Genomic DNA, 17957 nt, shown 5'->3' on the forward strand with positions numbered 1-17957 from the left:
CCACAACACAGGAAGAATCTAATTGATCAGTAAGCCATGACACTAATTGTGACATCTAGATTCAAGTCCAGCAAATGTTTGTTAAATACCTACTACTTGCCAGGCCCTGTTGGAAGTTTTCACATGAATTATCTCATTTAATCCTTACAAGAAACTTTTTAAGCTACATTAAGGCTATAAAAGTCTAATATAAAAAACAGAATAGAATAAAGCCTTGCAAGCAAACAGGAACATTTATTTCTCCATCATTTCCCATTTACTCCTGGAGATTTGAAAGTTATTAAAGGCATGTCAAAGTAACTTTCTAGACCCAAGACGGAGTTCCTACTCTGGGTGCCAGGTAAGCAATCCAAAACTTAGATAACTTTCGTGTCCCTCTAAGTGCTCTGCTTGACCGGAAATGCAGTCTATCCAGTCAGCCAATCCCCAAATGTCAAGCGAATTTTAGATCCTATACTTAATTCCTTATTCCTTCTCACCCATAATAAGGTTGACTATGTGGCTCCAGCCAATCAGATATTTTCTAGTTTTCTCTTCCTTGTTCTTTATTCTTTATCCTATAAAAGCTTTCTGACTTCTGCCCCATTTTCCAGTTCTCTTCTGTTCCCTTCATGAAGTGTCCAAGTTTGTTTGTATCACCTAAATTGTCTTCTTTAATCATTTTTTAACAGACAAAATGGTTTGAATATCAGATATCTACACATAGACTTTTCTTTTGTTTCTTCCTATGGTCTAGCTCAGCTAGTCTCAAGGAGCCCTATATAAAATTTATACACATAACTGTGTAAATTCTACTTTATGAGCAGATTTAAGAATTTTTAAGGACAATTTTGAAGTATATGACTTTCCATTTAAAAATTAAACATAATTTAAAAATCTAATCCTAAGTAATATTCAACTTTACTGTAATCATCTTCACTTAATGTATACATATTGATATGTAGAAAGCATGTATATTAGGAAAACTGCCTAAGATACCATTATATGGTCTTTTTTCTTGTGATCAGAATTATGCAGTAGAGAAACCTATACAAAGAAAATATTCCTAAAACTATACTTTTTTTCTTTCTTTAACCTCACATACTTACTACCAAACCCAAGTGAGAAGTACAGAAACTAGAAGAAGCTTAAAGAATATTAGCAGAAAAGAAATCAAGGGAAAGAACTTAACGGAGAGCTGTGCAGGCAAACTATTAATATAGACTTGTAAATGGAATGACAGGTTGATGCCTAATAATCAGGCCTAAAGTCCACTGCTTTAATGTGAAAACCCTACAACGAAGTGAGCTATACGGAATTAACCAGGGAAAGGCTAGGATAAAGACTCCCCACACAATCAGAATTTCTGCATAAAAAAAAAAAAATTCTCTCATCCTTACCACAATTCATTTAGCTTAAGTAGTATCAACAACATTTAATCTAAGCACATTCTAATACAATGAAAGGGCCCAGAGATCTTTTTGGAAGTCACATCCAGAACATCTTAATACTTCTAAACAAACATTCTGGGCAAAAACCAGATCACTGGCTTTCCCCAAACTTATAAAAATGTGTATTCCAAAAGTTCTTTTGCAATTTACTTTTTGGGGACTTAGAATGTATCTTCCTATAGAAATACTATTATAAATAGTAGATTCTCACAGGGGCGATCCATAAGTTTATTCAATCCATAATAAACTTCAAATAGAGTACTCACAACACAAACTATTTAACAAGTGCTCAGCAATGTTTCTATGGGAAAATACTTCCAGAGTTCCAGTTTAATCCACCAGAAACACCTCTTCCCCAAGTAGTGCAACCTAGACTCTTCCTGTCTTCCCAGCCTGCCTCAACCTGCTGGAAATGAGTTCCTCCAGCCAGAGCTGGAAAGGGTGCAGAGGTAGATAAGTTATACTGCACCAGCAGTCTTACCTCAGCTAGATGAATACTATGAGAGCCATTTCCTGCCTGTGAACCCCAAGTCCCTCTCCCCAGCAGCTGTGAGTCTGTGTCACCCACTTTCTTTCCTTCTAGCCCCAAGGTGTCTCCTGCACCTGCGCGTACACTCACACATATTCCCCCCCCCTCTCTCTCTTTTTCTCTCTCTCTCTCCTGAAAGCAGCCTGATGAAGTAAAAAATGTGTGACTTTGGAATAGATAAACATAAATTTATTCATTTTTTAAATTTTTTTAAAGTATAGTGGTATATATTATATTAGTTTCAGGTGTACAATATAGCAATTCAACATTTTTATACCTTACAATGTGATCACCACACTAATTCTAGTAGTCATCTGTCACTGTGCAAACTTATCACAATTATTATTGACTATATTCCCCTTCCCCTTTTCATCCATCCCCCACACCTCTGGTAACCATCCCTTTGGTCTCTGTTTCTATGAGTCAGACAGAGAATGACAAATACTGACCATATGGTTTCATTTATATGTGGAATCTAAAAAAACAACAACAACAAAACAAAACAGACAAACCTGAATTTAACACCTAGGTCCACTCTAATTATACAATCTCTCTGAACCTCAGCTTCCTTACTATAAAAATGTGTCTAGTGACTCCACCATCATAGGGCCAGGTTTAGTTTCTTCTTGTTGCTATAACAAATTACCACAAACTTAGTGGCTTGACACAACCCACATTTTTTTTTTCTGACAGTTCTGGAGGTCAGATGTCCAAATTCTGGTTCCTTCTGGAGGTTCCTGGGAAGAATTTGTTTCTTTGCCTTCTCCATGTTTGTGGCTGGCTGTCCTCATTCCTTGGCTCATCGTCCCACATCACAATGCCTTTCGTCCCTTGGCTTCCATCATCACGTGCACTTTTCTTTTCTCACTTTGACTCTCTTACCTCCCTCTTATAAGAACCATGAGATTAGATGGGGCTCATTTGAGAATCCAGGCTAATCACCCCATCTAAAGACCCTTAACTTAATCACATCTGAAAAGTCCCTTTTGCCATATAAGGTAACATATTCACAAATTCCTGGGATTAGCAAAGGGACATTTTGTGGGGTGGGGAGGGGATCATTCTGTCTGCCACAAGGTGTTGTGTGGGTTAAAAGAAATTGAGTGCAGGGCTTGATACATTCAATAATGTCAGTTTCCTTTCTCTCCACCTTTTTATTCCACCAGTTCCCTGTCACTCACTGACTTCCTACTGAGAGTGCACATCCTCCCCTCCTGTTCAGTCTCCTCACTTGCTAGAGGCAATTAAAAAAGGGGGGGATTAAAATGTCCCACTTCATTATTTCATCTGGACCAGATATAAGGTCATAAATGGGGTGTAATCTAGGAGTCTGTAAATAACTCTACATTTCACAGGATAAATGAAGTAACCCCAGGCATTTTAAAACACTAATTGCCTGCCTTGTTCCTTTGTTGCTTTCAGTTTCATATCCCATGTTATCAGTGAAATCATATGGTTCTCAACTTTTTTTTTTAAGATTTTTATTGGGGAATTGGGGGATGGGAGCAGTGCTGGGGAATTGGGGGAAGGGGAACAGACAAGTTGCCGTCCTCCTGCTCCTCAGTCTAGCCGTGGAGGACGCTGTCCCACTGGCCCAAGTTGGCACCATCATTGCGCTCTTCCCGGGCGAGGCAGATCAGTCGCCGGCTTCTGGACGGCTGCTCACTGCAGCTGCTGGCCGCTCACGCTGGCTGCTGGCCACACACATGGTAGCCCATGGCAACCCACCGCAGTAGGGGCTGCAGTCCATGCCGTCGCTGGCGACCCAAGGCAACCCAGCTCCAGGCTGAGCTGTTGTTCAGCATCTCAGCTCTAGAGGGCAGCGTCACCGGCCCTCACATGCAGGATCCGAACCGGGGCCCTCTGGCGTCCCAAGCCAGCTCCCAACCAACACGCCACTCAGCCGGCCCTGGTTCTCAACTTTTTCTGTCTGACTTATTTCACTTAGCATACATAACTTTACTAACATTTTCACCCCAATAAATTTTAATTAAAAGCAAAAAAAAATCACTAATTGCACCGAGAATAAACTCAGACTCTTATCACAGCTCAAAGCTCTGTATAATCCAGCCCCTGCTTTGTTCTTCAGCTTCATCTCCTACCTTCTCTTTCCCGCTCAAACATGCTTATGCCACACACCAGACTTCTTTCCATTTCTGGAACTCTGAGCCTTTGTACCAGTATAAAAATACAGACATGGTCCCTGCTCTCATGGGGATGAGAGTTAAGGTAGGAAAGCAGTTATCCTTCCTGTCTCCTCTGCTTCCTCGTTGCCTGCAGACTGGGCCTCTACACACAGCTATGCAACTTGCACCCACAGGACGCAAGCGTCCGTGGCAGTGCAAGCCCATCCAGGCTTGTCCTGTGCACAAGCATATGCAGTGACCCTGTTCAAACTCGACCCTCAAGAGAAACTGGAACAAACCAAAAAGCAGAGTTAGCTTGGGGTAGAGAAATCTAAGGCATCAATCAACCAAAGCAAAGGAAGAAAAGAGGATGAGAAATGTTCAACTACAGCAAGACAAAAGTGATTAAAAAAAAAAAAAGCATTGCCATGACCACTGTTATTAAAGGTATTTAAAGATGGACATTGCCAAGAAAAGGTCATGTAGGATTTAAACGAGGCTTATGTGAGTTTCAGCATAGCTAAAGCAGAGACTATCAAGAGAGAAAATGAAGAACTGTGCAAATCTGGGCAGTGGGTCTCCTGAAAACAATGGTATAGCTGAGGGAAGGAAAGGAGAAGCAGCCAGAGTCCAGCAGCTGCTGGCAGCAGAGTCCCAGCAACTTGTAGGCCTGGCACCCAGATCATTGCTGCTGACAGCCACCTCTGACAGAAGCTGTCATGAAGCCCTGACTTTAAGCTGCCAGGGCAGGTTTCCAAAGGCACCCTGGTGGCTGACAGCAATTACAAAAAGGAAGAAAATAAGGACATGTGTGTGGGGGCAAAAGGAGGGATGTTGAAACAGAATTTGTTTCAGCAAAAATATGTTTATTTTCTTCTCATTATCAGTATAAAATAGAAAAGTTCACATGCAAACCCTGTATAAATGGTTGGAGGAAAAAAACATGAAAGACTATACTAATCCCTCTAAAAAGGGTTAAATTATTCAATTAAGAGAACATGCCTGGGTATTCAAATTATGGATGATGTTTAACTTTGCTACATTTTTATAATGACTACATATTGCTTTTATCAGCAGAGAAAATATAGCTATTTTTCATTTAAGGGGGGAAAGAGACTTTAAAAATACTAGTAGAATTAGTAGTCAACAGAACTTTAGATATTTTCTCACCCAAAGGCAGTGACAGAGAAACTCTAAACTGAAGAGAAAACACTACTTGAAAAAATGGTGATGTTTCTTAAATACATCATTTTAAATTAGAAGAGATGTTCTCAAAGCTATTATTTATGCAGTAACCGTTTCAGTTTCTTTTAGCTATTTCAGTCATAGGAAAAGGGTCATGTTGCTAATCTTACATAATCACTCAGTTCTTAACCACATGGTGTGAATGTCACAAATAGAGCATCTGTAAAGGCAAAAGGACTCAGCAAGGAATAACAATTATGCTAGATTTTTGTGGCACATCTATCTTAATACCTCATAGATGGCATCCTTTAATTTTTGGCATCTTGGTTCTCACAAGTTTCGAAAGTTCTGATGTTTCTTAATTGTCATGAAGACACCGAAGTCCTCAAATCTAATTCATGTAAGAAAACACAGTATTCTTTAAAGACTAGATTTGTGTATTGGTGAGTCCACTGGTAAAACATGCACACAGAAGAGCAGCGATGCCAGTATGGAAGAGCAACATGCAGTCAACACACACTGAGTCCAGCACAGTCCTGGCCCAGGGACACACCCAGCACCTGTCAGAGGCTGCTATGCAGACATGGGTGGTACACGTGTTACCCAGCCCCCTTGAGAAGGTGAACTTCAGGACTCATGCTTTAAAGGGTTTAGAAAAGTAATATGGAATGTAAACCTACTGCATTTTATTTATCCCCTAAGAGGTCTGGCCAGCACCCACAGTCAATACACTACTATTTCCACAGCAGAATTTGTGGGTGTGCACATACTAAATGGGGGGGAAAAGCTATTAAAAGACTCACATCAGTTCATATCAGGTTATGCCACCAAACTAAACATAAAAACTTTTCATTTCAGAACTTTTTGTGATCCCAGTATTATACACGTAGGGCTATAAGCCTTACTACTAGCGGTATTACTGTTTATAGTACCCTTGGAGCTTTGTCACACGCACAGCTTTTGTTTCCTACATTGAGGAAAATATGCATTCAAATTGTTTAGAAAAGCAATACTCATTCCGTTAAAACAAAGAACAATTTCATGATTTTAGACAAGCTAAACGCTCGGGAATCATAAGCATTAAATTCAATGGTTCATTTCTGACGGGTAAACAGAGGCATGCAATCAGGAAAGGATACACAGGGCTATAACAGTGCTGGTAATGTTTTCGTTTTTAAGCTGTGTGATAGGTATCTAGGGATTCGGTACATTAGTTAACACAGTCAAAAAGATACAAAGAGTATTTATAATAACTTTTTTCTTAAGTCAACCCAAATTACTTATTCAGTAAACATTTTCAACTTCTGATCTAACAGAGGGTTGGCCCACACTCACAATATGGCACCACTCCATCTTTTCAGCAACCTGTCAGAAATCTTGCTAAGGATCTTCCCTCAACAGTAGCAGCTATTAAGAAACCAAGTTCCTGTCCTCAGGAAGCACGTTCAATCCGAATGAACAGCCTGCACTTAACCTGAGTGACTTTTACATCCATTCATTGATAGCTTTAGATGGGCAAGCCCAAAACAGACTGATGACAAACTAGCTCTCAGCCACACAACTAAGGTCCATTGGTTATAGTTTCCACTGTAGACAAAACTGACTCTATTCCTTTTTTTTTAAATTAAAATGTAATGGGTGACAATGGTTAGTAAAGTTACATAGGTTTCAAGCGTACAACTCTGTAATACATCATCTATATATCACATTGTGTGTTCACCACCCAGAGAAACTGACTCTATTCTTATTACCTCAGAGATGATCAGGGAATGTGATTAGGGAGGGAGATTACAGAGAAATCATAATTCAGCAGAAAAGTTTCTCAGGTTTTTTCATTTTTCTTTTCTTTTCTTTTTTTTTAAAGATTTTATTGGGGAATTGGGGAAGGGGAACAGCCAAATTGTTGTCTTTCAGTCTTACTTGTGGAGGGTGCAGCTAGCTCACCTCCAAGTCCAGTCACCATCCGGCTGGCCGTAGGCAGCTCACGGCTGCTCAGCTCAAGGTGCCGTGTTCAATCCTAGTTGTGGGTGGGCATAGCCCACCATCCCATGCAGGAGTCAAACTGGCAACCTTGTTGTTAGGAGCAGGTGTTCTCACCAGCTGAGCCATCCTGCCACCTGTTGGCAGCTCAGCACGGGTGCAGCTCACTGGCCCATGTGGGAATCGAACTGGAGACCCTGTTGCTCAGAGCTCCCGCTCTTAACCAACTGAGCCACTCGGCCGGCCTGTCTCAGGTTTTTGAAGGAAATATTTCATCAGCATTATTTGCTCCTAAGTAAATACCAATTTGTTCCCTTTAAGGAATCTTGAGAGCATTTTATATTTTTTCAAAGGCAGAGGTCTTTCTAGCATCTTATAATTGTTTTCAAAGAGTTTACACAATGTAGCATCTCCTTAAATCTCCTAAATGGCTTTATAAAGTAGGCAAGCAATCTCTACTTTACAAAGAGGAGATGAAACTTGTTTGTGGTCAAATAATTGGCCTGGGATCCCAAATCTAAACAGAAGTAGAAGTGGGACTACAACATAAGTCATCTACATTTACTTGGTAGACTCAAATGTCTTTACTATAATAAACCACATTCTAAAAATTAACATCCTCTGCCCAGACAGGGATGAAGTAAAAACAAAACAAAAAACAGTTCATCACTGTTTCTTTCATTTAAAAACAATTAAGGGCCAGCCGAGTGGCGCATTGGTTAAGAGCTGGCTTGGGATGCCAGAGGGCCCCGGTTCGGATCCCACATATGAGGGCCAGTGACACTGCCCTCTACAGCTAAGATGCTGAACAACAGCTCGACCTGGTGCTGGGCTGCCGTGAGTCGCCAGCGACGGCAGATGGGTTCCCATGGGCTACCGTGTGTAGCCAGCAGCCAGCGTGAGTGGCCAGCAGCCACTGTGAGCGGCCATCCAGAAGCCGGAGACTGATCTGCCTCACCCGGGAAGAGCGCAATGATGGTGCCAACTTGGGCCAGTGAAGCAACTTCCTCCACAACTAGACTGAAGAACAAAAGGATAGCAACTTGTCTGTTCCCCTTCCCCCAATTCCCCAATAAAAATCTTTAAAAAAAAAAAAAAATTAAGACCTCAAGTTAGTGGTTCACCAACACTTTCATCACATAACATTCCAGAGATACATTTTCTATAAAACAACATATAAGTATAAAACAATTCAAAATCTCTCCTCTCCATTTCATTCATTTCAATCTCCCTATATACGCTAAAATGAAGTAGACTTTCCTGCATTGTTTGAGGAAGAGAAAGTGATGTCATTCCTTTTCAGCCTAACTGACATATAATAGGGTTTTAACAAGAGATTACAGTCAATCTCCATCAAGAGTAAACAGACAAAAGTGCCCACTGTACACCAAAAACTAAACAATTTGATTAAACAACACAAACTCATTCTCACCAAGAACATTGTCTCATTTAACTATAAAACAGAAGAGATATCAGACCATAATTACACAATTTTCATTTTTCAGAAGTGTAAAACACAAAGCTTTCCAGGTAATATGAGAGGGGGGGTTCCATTTTGTATTTTAGAAACCTTATGTCTAGAATACAGAATAGAGAAAAAAGAAAGTGGAGAAAGAAGAAAGTAACAGAATGCCTTCCATCAGTAAGCGCAGGAACACTAGAGAGAACAGCCAATGCCACAGACGGGCGTGAACATCCATGCAATAAATGCATACAAGGAGATGTGCTTTGTGCTCAACATGTCACCTCTACACGGTGCACAGAAACTCCCAGTATGAGTAGAACTGAAATTAAAATATCCACATGGTAAAATCTGACATGCCCAGGTCTTATAGGAAGACAACATACCTGTAACCGCTGAAACACTCCTGATCGTAAGTCTCCAAAACCATAGTGGCACTGCAGTTTCAGAGCACTTTCAGATACCTCTTCATAGGGGAACTGCTCAATTTCCCAATTAAACTCTTCATCGTCATCTTCTCCTCCTTCCTCAGAAACTGCAGAAGTACCTAAGTTGTTAAATATTAATTTTTTAAAATACTGGAATTCCTAGGTACAACTTGGGAAAGAAAACATATAGGAAAAAATCCCTGCCTATGTTGCACCAAAGACAGGAACGACAATATGCATAGCCGCACAATTACTGATAGTTCCAAAAATGGAATCAACCCACAGATCCATCGACAATAGGATGTATAAATAATAAGCAATGAAAGCAATATATGAATTGCCATATATGAACAAATCTCATAAAAATGTCACATGAAAGAAGCCAGGAGGAGGGAGGGAGAAGTAACTGGGAGGAGATACCAGGTGGGATTCCAGGATGTTGGAAATGTTCCATTTCTTGATTTAAGTGATGTTCGCTTCATGTAACTCATTGAATTGTACACTTTTAATCTTAGCTTAAGTGGTCAATATTTTCCCAAAGATAGAGATGCTGTTTTAATTGGTCCAGAAACGTGACTGACCTACTGGTTCAACAGGGTTCTTTATATCTTTAAATTATATGTAACCAAATGATCTATTTTCACATGACCTCCTTATCTTGTCACCTGAAGCATTCTCTCCAATTTCCTATTTGCTATATCCCTTTCCCCCTAGCAACACATAGCATTCTTAATATTCTGTTTTTCTTTATTTCTTGCAACTGCAATAAACATACCTATTTCATCCACAAGTGGTTTTGCAGTCCTGTATTTTCTTGGTGCCAGAAGAGCAGTTAACATGTTCAGCCCCTCAAAATGCTGGCCAGGAGTTTCTTTGGGCAACTGAATGGTAAAGAGTCCTTAAAGATAAATTTGTTTTAGGCTTAGCAAGATTAAAATATTAAAGACTTCACAAATATATCTAAGAAATACATATCTTGTTAAAATATAATTCTATTTTATAAAGCTCCAAAATTATACCCTTATTGTAAATTTAATGAATAAAAATCAAAATAGAAAAAGGTTCCAATAAGGTTTTTCAGAACCACTGATTCAGTTGTCACCTCTACAAGAAATTAATCTGTTCAAGCTGCAGAATGTTTTAGTCTTATGCAGTGTCACCTTAACTATTGATAATATTAAGTCCAAGTCAAAACGTCTAAAACTCAATGGTTGAGAAGGTAATAGAATTAACCAGTCGCTACTTATAAATTTTATTCCTGGACTAGAGAGGCAAAAAGTTAGGCTATTTCATCCAATGAAGCTTCAAAAATATACAAATATTAAATAAAGCAATTATGGCTTCACAAAGTTCTTTGATATCTCAAAATATACATCCCTAAGGCAGACACAAATTCTATCTCTGTGCTTAGATTCTTTCCTTAAGTGGGCTTATCAACTTTATTTAGGCTCCCCTATGAACTGATTATATTATTTACTACTCTTACATTTGAAAATATTTTACCTCTTTCAGTGTAGTGAACCTTATCCTAATATATCAAATACAATTCAACCCAAATATTTTCACATATACTAGCTTCCTAACACCCTGTGTACCATTAAAATTTAATAACTTTGTTGTAATATGCAACCTATCTGCAATTAAAAATAGATTTACTACCTAGGAACACAGTTTCATTATATTTTATTATCACATTAATCACACTGCATTACTGGTTAGAACTTTGCCATTTAACTCTTTCATCCCATCTATCATCCCTTACCCTAGTTCACTGACGTCAAGAAATATTCACTGAAAATTACACAGGAGTACACAGTGTATTCTTATTCCATATCCCGTAACAAAGAAAAATCCAGAGACTTCTATAAAGGGAAAATAAATGGTTTCATGCCTATCTGAAATGAAGGACTTATCAATCATGAGAAGAAAATTCAATCAGCCTTTAAATGCCACCTGTGGACAGCTTCTCTCATACCTACATGTTATTAGATTTTAAGTTTGAAATTGTACAAGAAAGATTGGATTCACAGCTAAAATCACTCACATCTTTTACCACCTCACACATTCTTTTACTTTTAAACACTTAATAAATGTAGGGGAAGTAGAAAATAAAACTACTAGGAAATAGAACCAGTGTATTTAACTTTACTTGGAAGAATATTGTGAAATATATTAAAAGACTGAAGAAATTGCCATTGTTAAGAAATCCATAAACAACAGCACTGAACACTGTGAACAATAGAGTAGCAGGAACAGATTGCACTTGCAATACACCTAAAAGGTCCTTGCAGTATCTTGAAATGTAGTTACTCTAACATGAAGAATCCGAAGAACAAAACTAACAAAAATTTCAAAGTAAATACCTTTATCTGCATCATAGGACCCTTGCTCACTTCCATTTTCTATAATTCTTCCAGGAAGGGTTAATCTGCAATTTAATATAAAGTCTTATGAAGTTCTTAAATTACAAAGTATAATAAGTGACCATGAATGACAGTATACATTTACCTACTGAATCTATCAATCATTTTAGAAGGAAATCCTCCAGCATTTTTTAATATTTTACAAACTAAATAACTTAGATTCTTCCCTAGTTGAGAAAAAAGAAATCAGAGATGACTCATCTCTGTTTGAATACCCCCTAGTAACCAATAAATACTTAAAAAGAAAAGCCACAATAAATATTAGTTATCACTATTGTTATAGAGAACTTCCCCCTTCCTAATGAATAAGAGTTACTTATGTACCTGGTACCTGACACAGCAGATGCTCAATAAAAGTAGACTAACTGGCTGCCCAAAAAAAACCCCACAACAAACAAACCAAAAAATGGGAAACAATAAAGAAACAATAAAACCAATTGTTTGTATTAGACAACTTTTACTTAAAACAAAAGCAGAAAGCAAAAGTGTGGGTTTTTTTTAAATCTACTATATGGGGATTTCCCCTTCTTTCGTACTAAAAGAAATGAACTAATTTTCCTGTTTCTAGTTTTACCCTTGTTCAGTCAGTCTTCAACTGAGGCCCAAAAGAATTTTCCTAAAACAGAGGTCTGGCTGTCACTTTTCTATTTGAAAAAGTTTCTGTGGCTGCCCAACACTGACTTAGATAATTTAAATTCACCAGTATAGTATATCAAGTCGACATCATTCCATTCCAAACTTAAAATCTGAGCCTCTTTTCCTCCCATATCCCCTTCTCCCTTGCTTCCTACTCTAACAGGAATAATAATAATAATAACGACAACAACTTGGCAGACCCCAAAAGGCCCAGGGCTTCATAACCTAGTTACCTTTGATCCCAATGTTTCCTGGAGCTACAATGCATTTTCTGAACCAAGATACCTTCTAAACACAACATAAGGAATTAGTTTATGGATAAATTAGTTATAATTGGTACAAATACTAACTTTACTATCAGAATCTGAATTGAATCCCAGCTCTGCCATTTACCAGCTCTGTAACATCCCTTATACAAGTTTTTTAACTTCAATTTCAAGGCTCATAAACCTCATCTGTAAAAAAGGAAAAATTAAAGACTGTATCCCAGGGTTACTATGATAAGGAAATGATAATTAAACAGCTTATTTAGTGGCTGGTACAGTATGTAAGCATTCAAAAGACGTAAGCTATTAGAGGTCCAAGATGGCAGATTAGGTAAACACTATGCCTACTGCCTTCCAGGATCACAACAAAATTACAAATAAATTATTGAACAATCAACCTTAAGAATCATTTGCAGACCAACTGAACAAAACCCCTATAAATAAGAATATAAAGAGGCCACATCAAGACTGGTAGGAGGGGAGGAGATGAAAAACAGACTCACCCCAAACCCACAAATAGTAGTTGAACACCAGGAGGGACACCTCAGTGGTGGGGGTCTCCCTGGAAGAGGGATGGGTATCAGCCCCACCCAGCCCTGGGGTCCTCTGCTAGGAAGAGGAGTTCCTACAACATCTGGCAGTGAAAATCGGTCAGGACTCTGTCCATCTGGGTGAGACAGAAGGCAGCTGGAAACTTAGACACCCTCTTAAAAAGCCTGCATACAGATACACTCACTTGTAAACACTCGCCTGGTCTCTGGCGGAGGGGAAGCAACTTGAGAGGCACCAGAGACATACAGTGAAAGACTGAGATGTGTAGATTCATGGCAAGGGCAGGAGGGATAGGAGCCATTATCCCCCTATGGAGCCTGCCTCAAGTGTAGCCTATAGAAGGGCGCCATCTTTTCTATGTTGAACCCTCCTCCAAAGGGTCAAATCCAGGACCACATTCGTCTAGTGAAATCCACATGTGTGCACTGCCTTGGTGATGCTCTGGGTCCCTGCCCTGCATGGCTGGTGCTACATCGCCTAGGGCACTCTCAGCTCCTGGGTGCCAGCCCCATCCCACAAACCACAGAAGCCTTTTATAGCAGCAGACAGGCCGCAGAGGCCCAGGAACTGTTGGTGGTGGGCAGTGACCTAGACCCTGTGCTGCAGCCTGTCTTGGGCAGCTCTTGGTGATCTGTGAGCCTGAGGCAAGCAGTGGCCGGCTGCAGTGTTCTTGGGCTTTGCAAAGTGGTCACATGACGGCTGGGCGCTGGCGCAAGACCTGAATCTGCATTAACTTTGTAAAAACCACTGGTCACACCTCGTGACTCCATGGGACCCTGCCCACCACCCCAACCCCCAGCTAGTGCTACATCACCAAAGGCACTCACAACACCAGATCAACCAGCCTGGCCCACCCACCTAAGGAGCCTCTTTCAATAGCTGGGTCTTTCGGGTAGCTAGCAGGTGGTAATAACCCTAGGAAGCCCTGGGCCTTTTGCTAAAATGCCCCAGGCCTAATACTGGTGGCAGCCGGCCTCGGTTCACAGAGAAACCACCCCCACACACACATGACTCTAGGTTCAGCAGAGACAGCAACCAACCACATATAGCTTTGTAGTTCCTACCAGGTAGCCAGAGGCCAGTCACAGGCAAGGCTAAAATTGGCCTGCACGAAAGACACTCTTAAGAAGCACCAGAAACAACACAACCGGAAGCTGGCTTCAGACCACACCAGGGTCTAACCACTACCTGGTCAGACCCAAAAGCGGCACACCCAAACAGTGGTATCAACAGGCACAGGAGCCTGCAGGAGCGAATCCCCCACTGAGGGGTCAGCTCCCACACATCAGATCATACACTGTGGGTATAGCCAGTCCTTATAGTCAGTCATCCTAGGAGGCAATCCTACCCACTAATGTGCCAAAGCAATCAAGGCTCAACTACAACAGAAGAACACATACAAAACACTCAAGGGACAGTCCTGGAACACACACAGGAGATCAGGAAGATTGCTCCATTGGACCACGCAAGACACCTACTACATGAGGCCACCCAGCAAAGACTGAGAGACATAGGAGATCTACCTAATACATAGAAGCAAACACAGAGAGGCAATGAGAATAAGGAAATAAACAAACATGTCCCACATAAAAGAACAAGAAAAAAAACCCAGTAATGGAACTAAATGAAATGGAGGCAACCAACCTACCAGAGTCAAGAGTTTAAAACACTGGTTATAAGAATGCTGAAGTATCTTAGTGAGAATTTCAATGAAGAAATAGCAAACATACAGAAGGACATAGAAACCATAAAAAAGAAACAGTCAGAAACGAAGAATACAATAACTAAAATGAAGAATACACTAGAAGGAATCAACAGCAGATTAGATGAAGCAGAGGAGCAAATCAGCGATTTAGAAGACAAGGTAGCAGAATACAACCAATCAGAACAACAAAAACAAAAAAGAATTTTAAAAAATGTTTAAAAATGAAGGTAGTTTAAGGGACCTTTGGGACAACATCAAACATAACAACATTCGTATCGTAGGAGTACCAGAAGGAGAAGAAAGGGAGCAAGAGATTAAGAACCTACTTGAAGAAATAATGACTGAAGACGTCCCCAACCCAGTGAAGGAAACAGACATACAAGCCAAGAAGTACAGAGAGTGCCCAACAAGATGAATCTCAGCAGGCCCACATCAAGACACATCATAATTAAAATGCCAAAGGTTAAAGACAAAAAAAAAAATCCTAAGAGCAGCAAGAGATAGACAACTAGTTACTTACAAGGGAGCTCCCATCAGACTACCAGCTGATTTCTTAAAAAGACACTTTGCAGGCAGAAAGGAGTGACAGAAAATTTTCAAAGTAATGAAAAACAAAGGCCTACAACCAAAACTACTCTACCCAGCAAGTCTATCTTTTATAATTGAAGGAGAGATAAAGAACTTCCCAGACAAGAAAAAGCTAAAGGAATTCATTACCACTAAGCCAGTATTACAAGAAATGTTAAAAAGACTCCTTGAAGCAAAATAAAGAAGAAAACTAACAAACAAAGATAAAAAATATCAGTAATAAAATGACAATAACTATGTACATATTGATGATCACTCTAAATGTAAATGAATTAAATGCTCCAATCAAAAGACATAGGGTAGCTGAATGGATAAGAAAACAAGGCCCAATGCATATGCTATCCACAAGAGACTCACCTCAGATAGAAAGACACACACAGGCTGAAAGTAAAGGGATAAAAAAAATATTTGATGCAAATAAAAAGGAAAAAAAAGGTGGGGTAGAAATACTTAAATAAGACAGATTAGACTTTAAAATGAAGATAATAATAAGAGACAAAGAAGGATATTACATAATAATAAAGAAATCATTCCAACAAGAGGACATTACCCTAGTAAATATTTATGCACCCAACATAAGAGCACCTAAATATATAAAGCGAATATTGACTGACATAAAGGCAGGGATCAACAGTAACACAATCATTGTAGGGGACTTTAAAAAACCACTGACACCAATGGACAAATCTTCCAGACAGAAAATCAACATGTAAACAGCGGATTTAAATGACACACAAGACCAAAAGAATTATATTGAGATTTTTAGAGCATTTCACCCCAAAGCAGCAGAATATACATTTCTTTCAAGAGCACATAGAACATTTTCCAAGACAGACCACAAGTTATGCCACAAAACAAGTCTCAATAAATTTAAGAAGACTGAAATCATATCAAGTGGCTTCTCTTACTACAATGGTATGAAACTAGAAATCAATTACAAGAAAAAAACTGAAAAACACACAAACACATGAAGGCTAAGTAACATGCTACTAAATAATGAGTGGATTAACAATGAGATTAAGGAAGAAATCAAAAGATACCTTAAGACAAATGAAAATGAAAACAAAACAACCCAAAAACTATGGGATACAGCAAAAGCAGTCCTAAGAGGGAAATTCATAGCAATGCACGCCTACCTCAAGAAACAAGAAGAATCTCAAATCAACAGTCTATCTTTACAGCTAAGGGAACTAGAAAAAGAACAGCAAACAGAACCCAAAGTGAGTACAAGGAAGGAAATAATAAAGATTCAAGCAGAAATAAATGAAATAGAGACTAAAAAAACAATACAAAAGATCAATGAAACCAAGAGCTGGTTTTTTTGAAAAGATAAACAAAATTGACAAACCTTTAAACAGACTCATCGAGAGAAAGAGAGAGAGATAGAGAGCAAGAGAAAGAGAGTGAGCCAAATAAATAAAACCAGAAATGAAAGAGGAAAAGTGACAACAGACACCACAAAAATACAAAAAAAAGAAAAGAAAATACTATGAGCAACTATATGCCAACAAATTTGACAATCTGGAACTAGATAAATTCCTGAATCGAGAATCAGAAAATCTGAACAGTCATCAATAAATCAACAAACAAGAAGTGCTGGCGAGGCTGTGGAGAAAAGGAACTCTGGTGCACTGTTGGTGGGACTGCAGATTGGTGCAGCCATTATGAAAATCAGTATGGAAGTATCTCAAAAAACTGGAAATGGGGTCGGCCGAGTAGCTCAATTGGTTAAGAGCTCGCTCAAGAGTGTGAGCTCTGAGCAGAGCGGTTCAATGCCCAGCCCAAGCTGAGCTGCCACTGAGCTGCCAACAGATGGCAGGAGGGCTCAACTAAAAAAAAAAAAACTAAACAAAAAAAAACCTGGAACTGGAACTACCTTATGACCCAGCAATTCCACTCTTAGGTATCTATCCAGGGAAACCTAAGATGCTAATTCAAAAAAATACATGCACCACTATGTTCATTGCAGCACTATTTACAATAGCCAAGACTTGGAAACAACCGAAATACCCATCGGTAGACAACTGGATTAAGAAACTGTGGTACATTTATACAACGGAGTATTACTCAGCTATAAAGAAAAATGAAATCTTACCATTTGCAACGATGTGGATGGACTTAGAGAACAATATGTTAAGTGAAATAAGTCAGTCGGAGAAAGACAAATACCATATGATCTCACTTGTATGTGGAATCTAAAGAGCTGAATAAATGAGCAAAGTAAACAGAAACAGTCTCTGAGATATACAGGAAAAACTGATGGTTGCTAGATGGGAGGGAGTGGGGATGAGGGAGATGGGGAAGGGATTAGACAGCATAAATTGGTAACTACAACATTGCCACAGGGATATGAAAGACAGTTTGGGAAATATAATTAATAATGTTGTAAATATTTTGTAGGGTGTCAGATGGTCACATGTCTTGTTAGGGAAACCACTTCATGGATGGTATAGAGGCTTGACCACTGCACTGTACACCTGAAGCTGAAGTTGAATGATGCTGTATGTCAACTATAACTTAATATATATATATATATATATATATATACACAGAGGATGTGGAGTATAGTGTGGGGAGTGGAGGCAATGGAATTGTAATAGATATGTATTATATCATGGGGGTGGATTAGGAGAGGGAGGTTGTCACT

The 17957-nt window shown here is 39.3% G+C and overlaps 1 protein-coding gene across 2 annotated transcripts in view; it reads right to left on the minus strand.

Moving 5' to 3' along the window:
* The window catches only part of SHQ1 (SHQ1, H/ACA ribonucleoprotein assembly factor), a 131811-nt gene that overhangs the window by 108106 nt on the left and 5748 nt on the right, over positions 1-17957 (minus strand). For both annotated transcript variants that reach the window (XM_019626550.1, XM_019626551.1), the window contains exons 2-4: positions 11504-11568; positions 9916-10038; positions 9099-9259 (exon numbers count right to left, since the gene is read on the minus strand). In XM_019626550.1, the coding sequence (XP_019482095.1) occupies positions 9099-9259; positions 9916-10038; positions 11504-11568 (349 nt within the window). The remainder of the gene's footprint in view (positions 1-9098; positions 9260-9915; positions 10039-11503; positions 11569-17957) is intronic.

The sequence above is a fragment of the Hipposideros armiger genome, unplaced genomic scaffold, assembly GCF_001890085.2.
Source record: "Hipposideros armiger isolate ML-2016 unplaced genomic scaffold, ASM189008v1 scaffold_683, whole genome shotgun sequence".
Taxonomy (NCBI): Eukaryota; Metazoa; Chordata; class Mammalia; order Chiroptera; family Hipposideridae; genus Hipposideros; species Hipposideros armiger.